The sequence below is a fragment of the Podarcis pityusensis genome (assembly GCF_964106645.2).
Source record: "Podarcis pityusensis genome assembly, chromosome: 6".
Taxonomy (NCBI): Eukaryota; Metazoa; Chordata; class Lepidosauria; order Squamata; family Lacertidae; genus Podarcis; species Podarcis pityusensis.
The window spans coordinates 61,432,164-61,442,611 of NC_138030.1; the positions used below are offsets into that span (position 1 = coordinate 61,432,164).

Sequence of the window (10,448 nt, forward strand, 5' to 3'; positions counted from 1 at the left end):
GGCGAGCCTTTTTCAAAAGGGACTTTCAAAGTGGCCAACGAGTTCCTCCTCACGCCCGTCGCTTCCCCCGCCCTCCTTCTTTCCTTCCCCCTCTCTCTCTCTTGGCTGCAAAGACACCACCTCCCCCCCTCCCGCAAGACCACCAGCCTAAACCTTTAGAGGGAGGGGGCAAGAAAAGAAGGAGGGAGAGGGCAGGAAAGAGAGGGAGAAAGATCCTAAAAAGAGAAGAGGTGGAGAGGAAAGGAGGTGTCTATTGAGAAGTAGGGGGGTTATAGTCAAAGCCTGGAGCCGTGGCTGGAGCTTCCCAGCCCCGCGATGGGGAGAGCGGCTCGACAGGGATCTAACCTGCAGCGCCGGCGGCACTTCCGATGACTTGCGAGCAGCAGCAGCAGATCGCGCGATCCCTCCGGCCGGGGACAGCCTCGCCGCCCGGGCGCTCCGATGCGCGCTCTCCTGCCGCCTGCGGAGACGATTCCCCGACGAGGAAGCAGCCCTGAAGTGATCCCAGCCCGGAAGAGGAGCCAGGCGAGGAGTTGGAGCGGAGAGCAGCTTCAGCCGCCTTCCTCCTCCCCCTCCCACCCGACGCCCCCCGCTCCCCACCGTCCTCGCCTCCTCCTCTTCCTCGCCGCCGCCCCGTCGCTGCTGCCGTCGCTGTCCTTTACGGAGGGGCTGGTGGGGGAGTCCCTCTTCGCCGCCGCTGCTACCAGCACTATCCTGATCCTTGATCGGAGAGAAAGAGGGAGACCCGGCTGAGAGATCGCTCCGAGAGGACTTGGAGCTGTTCCCAGATGCCTGCCCGGGGAGAAGAAGGCGCCGAGGCCGGCAGCTAGAGGAGGAGGAAGAAGAGGAGGAGGAAGAAGGAGGGGGGAGGAGCAGGAGGGAGGGGGGAGCCGCTTCCTCTGCCAGCTCCGCTACCTGTTGGAGACGGATCTTCGAAGGAGGGGGACTGGATTGGCTCCCGGGCGCCTGGCTGGCCCCCACCCTTCCTCGTTTTGTTTTGCTTTTTTAAAAAAAATATTAGCAGTAGCATTACCCGCGATATTATTATTAATCCCCGCTCTCCGTCTCCCGCCACCCTCCCGCCAGCGGTGATGACCCTGTCCGGCAGCCTGAGCTCCAGCGACATGTCCGGCCAGGCGGTGCTGACGGCCGAAGATGTGGACATCGACGTGGTGGGCGAGGGAGACGACGGCCTGGAGGAGAGAGGCTGCGGCGGCGGCGGCGGAGGGGCCAGCGACGGCGAGGCCGGCTGCAGCCCCAGCGCACTGGCCGCGTCGTCGGGCTTGCCAGTCCAGCTGGCCCTCGACGAGGCGGCCGCTGCAGAGCTGCTGCTGGCCAAAGAGGCAGCGGAGACGACGACCAGCGGCAGCAGCAACGGCGGCAGCCCCGTCGAGGAGAAGCTGGCCGGCGAGGAGGGAGCGCCATCGGGGGGAGCGCCGTCGGGGGCCGCGGCGGCGGCCGCTGCTGCTGCCTCCAGCGGCGGCAAGCCCAAGAGCAGCTTAGTGAAGCCTCCGTACTCGTACATCGCCCTCATCACCATGGCCATCCTGCAGAGCCCGCAGAAGAAGCTGACGCTGAGCGGCATCTGCGAGTTCATCAGCAACCGCTTCCCCTACTACCGGGAGAAGTTCCCCGCCTGGCAGAACTCCATCCGACACAACCTGTCGCTCAACGACTGCTTCGTCAAGATCCCCCGCGAGCCGGGCAACCCGGGCAAGGGCAACTACTGGACGCTGGACCCGCAGTCCGAGGACATGTTCGACAACGGCTCCTTCCTGCGCCGGAGGAAGCGCTTCAAGCGCCACCAGCAGGAGCAGCTGCGCGAACAGACGGCGCTCATGATGCACAGCTTCGGCGCGTACAGCCTGGCCGCCGCCGCCGCCTCGGCCGCCGCCGCCGGGCCCTACGGCAGAGCCTACGGCCTGCCCCACGGCGCCTACCCGCACCCGGCCGCCGCCCTGCAGTACCCCTACATCCCCCCCGTCGGGCCCATGCTGCCTCCCGCTGTGCCGCTGCTGCCGTCCAGCGAGCTCAGCCGGAAAGCCTTCAACTCCCAGCTCAGCCCCAGCCTGCAGATCCAGCTCAGCGGACTCAGCGCCGCCGGATCCGCAGCCGCGGCCGCTGCAGCCGCCGCCGCCGCCGCAGCCGCCGCCTCGTCGGGGGTGAAAGCCGAGCCCAGTAGTCGGCCGTCGTTCAGCATCGAGAACATCATCGGCTGCGTCGGCGGGCCGGCCGCTACGTCGTCGGCCGCCAGCGCGCAGACTTTCCTGCGGCCGCCGGTCACCGTCCAGTCGGGCCTCCTGGCGCACCAGCCGCTCTCGCTGGCGCGGAGCACGGCGGCCATCGCGCCGATCCTCAGCGTGCCCACGAACATTATCTCGGGACAGTTCTTGCAGCCCGCCGCCTCTGCCGCGCCCGTGCAGGCCAAGTGGCCGGCGCAGTAGGCTCGACGGGGCCCCCGCGGGATGCTTCCCCTCTCGCGCTCCTGCTCTTAGGACGGCTCTTGGGTTTTTTTATAATAAGAAACGGTCGTAAAGATTTTCTACCCGCCGTCTCCGGAGACAGCAGAGACTCCGAAGAAGAACGGAAAGCGGCAAAGTCCACGGACTTCTTGGGACTCCAGTCGCTGGTTCCTGGACGGCGCCCTCTTGGAGGCCGAACCGTTGCACGGACGCTTCTCCAGCGCTTAAAAACTCTCGCGCTCCCGCTCACACGTACAAAAAGGAATGCTGTGTCTGTCTGTGCAGGTAAAAAAAAGCCTAACGCTCAAAATCCCACGGCAAAGTATTTGTACATATTTGTATTCGGGCGAAAGCGGGAGGCAAAAGACTGTCTTCCCTTTTGCGGTTTTTATTTTTTTAAAACGAGCCACATTTGGGGGGGAAATAAAGGAAACACACGCGCGCGCAAGCAAAGGATTGGGAGCCCCGAACTTTCACTTTTGTTGAAGGTTCTTATTCTCCTCGGTCGTTTCCTTCGGCAGGGGAAAAATAAGCCCGAACACACACCTGAATAATGAGGGGAGGCATTTTGATTTTGGATAGGAGAAAAAGAAAAGAACAAAAAGAAATCGAGCAAAAAATGAAATAGGGGAATTCCCCTATCGTTCTATTATAGAAGTCTGTTTATATATGAATGAATATATGTATTCTAAATGTTATCCCTTCGTGTTGTACACAGCTTTGTAAATAAATTTTTAAAACGGTGCTTTTGGTTGTTGACTTCCTACTCATGGGAGCGTGTGAAATCACTCGAGGCAGAGGGGATGCCGTGGAAAAACAATTTCGCGGCGTCAGGTAGGAAGTCGAGGCCCTCAGGTGGGAGAAGATTCCGTTTAAATCGCTGGGATTCGCTTCCCCGCAAAGGTGGGCATTCCGATGCCTTAAAACGAAATAGGCGAAGGGTAGCTATCACAGATTCCACGAAAAATATCGCCCTTAACATTTTTAAAATAATGATGTTGATGATGGAAAACATATAAAGACAACTTCCCATTTAAATACCTGCAAAATTACGCAGCGCGAGTTTTAATTTCGCAAAGAATCTTATATACAGATTTTAAGATCTCGGGTTACTGAAAATGCCTTCGTTAATAAAGCAAGCTGGACCAGGGTTGTTCGCTGAGGCCAAATTGTTTCTCGGTGGTGGTGGTAAAAGGACAACACACCCCTCCCCCCACAAAGCTATAGGAGAGGAAATCGAATTAAAGACGGAATCAGCATTAACAAAAATTAAATTAAGTTTTCTATTCTCATCCAATAACCGGCTAACTTAAATTCTCCGCCAAGGTTCCTTTTCCTTACCCAAATAATGCATTTCCTCCCGCTTTTACAGCAGAGGAAAAGGCGTCAGGCTTCTCACCTGCTCGACTCTGAAGGTGTGGGTCGCTTTGTGCGATGTCTGGGAATACTGGGATTTAACTCCAGGTTTTCGAACTAAAGGCTTGGAACGGTTTTTGTTTTTTTCCCCCTTCCTGAAATAGAAACAAAGGTATAGGGCACAACCCAGAATCACCCACCTTTGTGAATGAAAGCTCCTCTTTTAACAAGCAGCTACGCGGTGAGGTTGCGGCGCGATGGAAAAAAGAAGGTGTGCGTTACAAACCGATGATCGAAGGGGAAAAAATGTCTTGAAGCAGGAAATCGTGCCTTTTTGCTGTGTCCGATCGGGTAAAGACGTCTCTATAGCTATTCCTATATATCAGTAGCCTTGTAGATAGAGATCTGTGGCTAGAGAAATGGGGATATTTGGGGTCATATTTTAAGTCACGGAGGGGCCTGGCGAGGAGGTGGAGAGGGGAGCCATTTGACTCAATGGGCGCCTTTCCCCTCGACTTTCTGAGAATGTAGATCCCACCCTATGGCGTGATATAAACCATTTCGGAGCGAATTTGTTTGCATTCTGAAAGAAAGGAGACAACCGAAAGCTTCAAAGGGTAGGAAATATGGGTATGGCGCGCACGCGGGTATATATCTGATATCTCTATCTATCTATGTATTTTATATATATATATATACATGGCAGTGGAAGTGCAAATGACCCCTCTCTCTTTGGAACAAAACATGCGCTTTGTCAGTTGAGGAAAGGCAAGGATTTCGTTCTGCTCTGTCCCTGGTCAGGAACGGGCCTTGCTCAGTTTCCTTTAGCGCAGGCAAGAGGCTGGATACTCGCCTGGATGCGCCTTTAAGGAGGGCCGCTGTCCTTGCCTGGTGCACAATTTGTTTTCCAGATAAACCATAAATATTATTCCACCCTAAGTAAACATTTAGACCTCGGGATATGTGGACGAAAATAAAGTAAGCTGCCTGGTGACGGGGGGGGGGGGCGGCGGGGAGGAGGCGGAGAGCGAGTGCTTGAACTTTATAAATAAGGACCTGCTAATCATTTGACACTCCGAGGCAAACAGGCAGCTCATCCAAGCGGGCGATTAGGTATCAGCCGCTTTTCCAAGCAGGTCCCTACATGGAAGCACCGGGGGGGGGGTGTGTTCCGTCCTCCCCCCGTCGGGCCGCTGTGGCCTCCTCCCATTTTCGCTCCTTTCTGCCCCCCTTACCAAAATCTCTCTCTCTCTCTCTCTCTCTCTCTCTCTCTCTCTCCCTCCTTTTAAAAAATCTCTCTGCTTGTCTGTCTCTCTTTTCCTTTTATTTATTTTTTCTTCCAAGGCCAGAGAAACGGATTTAACTTGCTCGGTGCGCTGCTGCCTCTCCTCCTGCTGCCGCTATAAAAGTCACAAGTTGTTTCACAGTTGTGTCTGGCTAATCGGTTTTTACACAAACAGCAAATGGTCCGTGGGTTGTGCAAAACCCCGGTCTATATTTAGCTGATACCCCTGGGAAAAGAGGAAGGGGGCTCTTCTTGAATTCACGGGCCGGCTCGCCGTTGCTGCTGAGCCAGGCCTTCGCCATGACATTGGATAACAGAGGGCTCATTCCAGCCCTGATCCTTTGTTACTTATAAAATTACTCCCTTCATATTTCCGCGCATAGCTCCAATGCCTCGCATGGCGGAGGGGAGGGTGTGTGTGTGTGTGTGTGTGTTGAGTGTCAACAGAAGCCTTTTGGTTTAAAGTGGAATAAGGTCCACGCAACACACCCAAAGGCGTCCACGGGCATCATCTGGAGGTACAAGAGAAGGAGGGAGGGCAAGGGAAAGAGAGCCGTCAACTTTCTGCCCAATTGGCTCCGCTTGACAGAAAGGAAAGGGGGGGGGAGAGAGAGGAAAACCTCGAGACTTTTCTGCTTGGACCTTTTTTTTGTCTCGTGGCGTGCAAGAGAATATATAGGGCATGATAATCTGGAAGGACATTGCTGCTTGGGTACCAGGCACCAAGGTGTAGAGTTAGGGGAATTTCCAGTTTCAACAGGAATTATAAAATTCTCTCTGTTTTTCTCCTTCTGCGTGTATCAGAGCAGCTCCTTGATCCGAGCAGGAAGGATCGGGGATCCAGATTCCAGATCGAGGCGCTTCTCCTTCTTAAGGGGATCCCCGCTCTCTGACCAGCTCAGAGGTGGATCCTTTGAGTTAAATCGAATCCTTCTCCACGGCGTTAGGTTGTGTCCATGCGGCTGGGAATAGTTAAGAGCTAGGCATTTGCATTCGCAAACCTAAAACCCCCCAATGGCTGGTGCCTGTGCTGAAGGCCACAGGAAAGCGCATTTGGAATTATTAGTGTTAGGCATAAGGAGCTGTGGTGAGAGAGACAGAGAAGGAAGGAAAGAGGGCGGCCATTGATGTTAACGCCAGGAATCCGGGGAGAAAAAGTCCGAAGAAGAGGCAGGCAGGTGAAGCTGGACTCTGGAAGGATGACAGTCTTGTAGTGGCAGAGTGACGCCTCTAGAGGGCTTTTGTCGTGCGCAGAGTTCTCCTGCTCTCTTGGATCGTTGCCTTCCAGCCTCCAGGCCCATTGAATGAAAACCGGGACAGAAAGAGGGGCGCCTCATTTTATCCTTGAATCTTGGGTTGGGGCGTCGTCATATCATGGCAAGAGGAGGAAGAGAACTTTACATTTTAGGGGCTAAACAGGGGGAGAATCCCAGAGAAAGCCACGAGAAGATGACTATCGTTGTGATCATTCAAAGATGGTCATCCTTACGCGGCTTAACTGGGGAGATGTGCAAGACACGGGAGGAGGCGGATATAGTTGGGCAGATGCTCGGATATATAGGCAGGCGAGAGAAAGGCGGGAGGGGAATTCTGGGGAACAGATAATCGATCTCGAATGCTAGGCATTGATTTCGCAGAATATATGCCCGTTTGCCTTCTGACCCTTCTGAAGCGTCAGTCAATGTCAAGAGGGACGTCATATTTTTCAGGATAGACACCTGGGTGTTTGTGTTTCATCTGGTTTGAATTGGGGAAGGGATGTTAGGTGAGTAGATGCATCTCGGTACACCCCCCCCCAAAAAAAAGTGCTGTGGAAGAGTAGTAGTTACAACAAAAACAACCCAATTCGGCTCTTTTCGTTGGTTGCTGCAGTATAGTAAGCGCAGGTGTAGGGGGCGATAGAGATAGTAGTATCTTGGTCACGTTTCGGACCCCAGGACCTGCCCGTTCCTTCCTGCCCAACTATGGCGGCAAAAGAGAAGGCAAATTCTTCCCAATTCCAGCAGTGCCACCAGCCCCTTAACAAAAGGCCAGCCCCCCTAACAAAAATCCTGGCTACGCCCATGCCACGATCCAAATTCTCAGAATACCATAATTTTTCATTTTCATTGTCCTTCCATTTTCTCTTCTCTGCCATCCTCCAGACACCCAACTGTTCAACTAAAACAAACGCCTGTTTTAACCAGACATGACACTCTGTCCTCTGGAGCATTTTCAAAGTAACAAGATAATGGGTGGTGTTCAACTAAGTCTTACTCAGATCAGACCAATTGAAATTTATGGACCTAACTTAGGCAGGTTCATTAATTTCAATGGGATTGCTCTGAGTAAGACTTAGTTGAACACTACCCTTTTAGTTGTTTATTATTATTTTGTTACATATATCCCCCTTTTCCATTAAGAATCATCTTACTAACAATAAAATCCAAACAGATAATAAGTCAGCAACATCCCAATAAATCTCACAGTAAAGTCAGACCCAGTTAAATAAAACAATTATAGCAAGGATGCAGATTAACCATAGAGCATTGAAGAAAAACACATCACTTCACTGGCAAAACATCTGTTTAAATAATATGGGGTTTACCTGTCGAAAAGTCGGGAGATTTCATCAGGAGAAGGGAATCCTTAAGATAGCCTGTTCCCAAGCCATTTAGGGTTTTGAACATTATAACGAATGGTGTGTGTGTGTGTGAGTGGGGGGGAGGTTTGGCTGGGCCAGCAGTTGGTGATGGATTGTGTCTTAGTCATTTCTCCCTTTTGGATTCTCCCGTGCTGAAGCTGAAAGACCTTACCTGGTGGCTCAGCAACTGAAGTAAAGAGACATTAGGATGAGGCTTCTTTGGAGGGCTTGGAATTTTTGGAAAGAGGCTATTGCTGCCCCCACCTGTACAAACGTTGGGACAAATTGATGGGAAAAGCTATGGCACTTTTCATAGAGTCCATGCCACCCAAGAACACACACCTCAGCTCTTAGTATGTACTGTATAAGGAAAGCAAAATGTCAGTGCTGCCCTACATCTCTAGGGTTAATCCCCGGGGGGCAGCTGGTGTGTGGAGGAATTTGTATACAGAGATCCATAGAGTTGTGTGTGTGTGTGTATGCATGTTGGGGGGTGGGAATCAATACCTTGTTCTTGCTAATAATAATTGGGATAGGGGGTGGCTTTATTATTCTCAGTTTTATGCAGCTATTCCATTAAAAAAACATTAACTGTAATGAAACACACTATTCATAGAAAGAACGGGCATTTAGCCACCTCTCTCACCTTTTCTAAGCTACTATGCAGCCTCATACTGAGTCAGGCTATTTTATTTATTTTTGTTTATTATATTTATATACCACCCTTTTCTTCCAAAGAGCTCAAGGGGGTGTAACATGGTTCCCCCCTCCCATTTCATCATCACAACAATCCTGTGAGGTAGGTTAGGCTAAGAGATGGTGACCAGCCCAAGATCACCCAGTGAACTTCTTGGCTGAGCAGGGATTTCAACCCTGGTTTCCCATGTCCTAGTCCAGCACTCTAACCATTACGCCACACTGCCTCTATTGGTCCATCTAGCTCAGCCTTCTGGGAAGGCAGGAAGGGGCCTGTCTCAGCCATGCCTGGAGATGCCAGGGACTGAACCTCGGACCTTATCGTTCATGCAGAGCACATGCTGTCTACCACAGCAACAGCCAGCCTCTTCCCAAGCTGTTAAGTTACATCTTTTGCTTGTATTGCCAGATATTAAAAGCCTGGCCTATACGATCTGCATAATCAAGTGGAAAAGCCTTTCCTGGATTGTACCACTTTAGGTTGCAGGTGGAGGGATTTTATACCTGAATGTCTGAAAAACCAAAAGGGATAGGAAAGGCTGCAAAAGGATCTTCCCCAAACTGGGTGAATTGCCAACTTAAGCTGGGTATAAGTGGATCACACTGGGGCAAAAAACCCTCATGAATTTCATATATATACATAGTGTTTGAACTAGCTACGAACTAATTAGGAAAGAAATAATTTGGGTCATGGCTCTATGAAAAAGTACCTATGAAAAAGGCAAAGTCCATGCAAGGGATCTTTAGGGAAAGGGAAGGAAAATAAAACTCGGTGCTGATATTCTCTTTTGTGCAAATTGATGGCACATCCACATCTGGAACACTTTGTACAGATCTGGTTGTCCCATCTCAACAAGGCGATTGCAGTGCTGGAAAAGGTACAGAAAGGGAATGCGAAATTATCAAGAGGCTTAGAGAAGCACTCAGTTTAAAGCAGTTATCTCCTATGCTAAATATATTTAAAAATATATTAATATGTGCACATGTGCACCTGCAATGTTGCAAGCCCCAATACTCAAACAATTTGAGTGGCTGCAGCAAAAAAACCCCACAGAATATTAAGGAAGGTAAATCCTTGGGATAGGCTGAGCCAAGTGTCCTAATGGGGATACAAATCGCCACCCTCCCCATTCATCAGATTAATCATTTGATGAATGGAAGTGGATCAGCTGTGTTTGTGGGGGGGGGGGTTATCTGCCTGTGTGCACATGTGTATTATGTGGAGTGACCACCCATTTTTAGCCACATCCACACATGGCAGGTGGCGGGTGGGTGGACCAGGGGTAAATGCAGCACTTGGGCCAAAAAGAGTTTATTACCCCTACTTTAGGGCCTAAGCACGTGCTTAAGAACCTGATAGCCCTGTTTGTGAATGAAAGGTGGCTTTGGGGAGGTGGGGTTGGAGCAGAGAATCAGCAGAGGAGTGCTTAACCCCATTCCCACCCACTGCTTTTCCATTCCAACTCCCCTTGCCTCTCTCCTCCCATTGGATTTCACATGTGTTTGACTTCACAACTGACCAGCTAACCTACTGACTTCTCCAACAAGGGGAATAATAATACTCGCCATCCTTACAGGACAGTTTTAACCACTACTGAAGTTAAGGGTATCATAGTGCTTTGAACTATGCTTGTTTAGCTGCAGCTTTGGAGCTGTGGGTGCAGCGAGGGCTTGAATGGAAGATTGCATTCCAACCTTATCCACATCTGTTTGCTTTCCATTATAGAAGTCCATGATAGGTGGTAAGCTCCTGCTGGGGATAGGGCACAGAGACTGCAAACTGAGCTTTCAAGGGTGGGGCACCAATAATTTTGGGTCCCCTTGATCCAAAGCCCCATTGATCCTTGGTTCCCCAAGCTACACCATCCTCTTTAACTAAGGGCACACTTTTGCACACTTTTTCCCCCAGTATCAGCATGGTCAGCTGTATCAGCCACAAACCACGAGGTGATATACATGGAATGTGCTTCCCCCCCTTCAGAACTATTGTTTTTCTTCATGTGCAAATGTTTCCCTCTATCGATTG

General features: G+C 51.2%; 1 protein-coding gene across 1 annotated transcript; it reads left to right on the forward strand.

Moving 5' to 3' along the window:
- The first annotated feature begins 996 nt into the window (after positions 1-996).
- Positions 997-3,207, forward strand: FOXD3 (forkhead box D3). Its single transcript, XM_081011849.1, has one exon. The coding sequence runs from the start codon at positions 1,092-1,094 to the stop codon at positions 2,442-2,444; it is 1,353 nt and encodes a 450-aa protein (XP_080867975.1). The 5' UTR covers positions 997-1,091; the 3' UTR covers positions 2,445-3,207.
- The last annotated feature ends 7,241 nt before the right edge of the window (positions 3,208-10,448 follow it).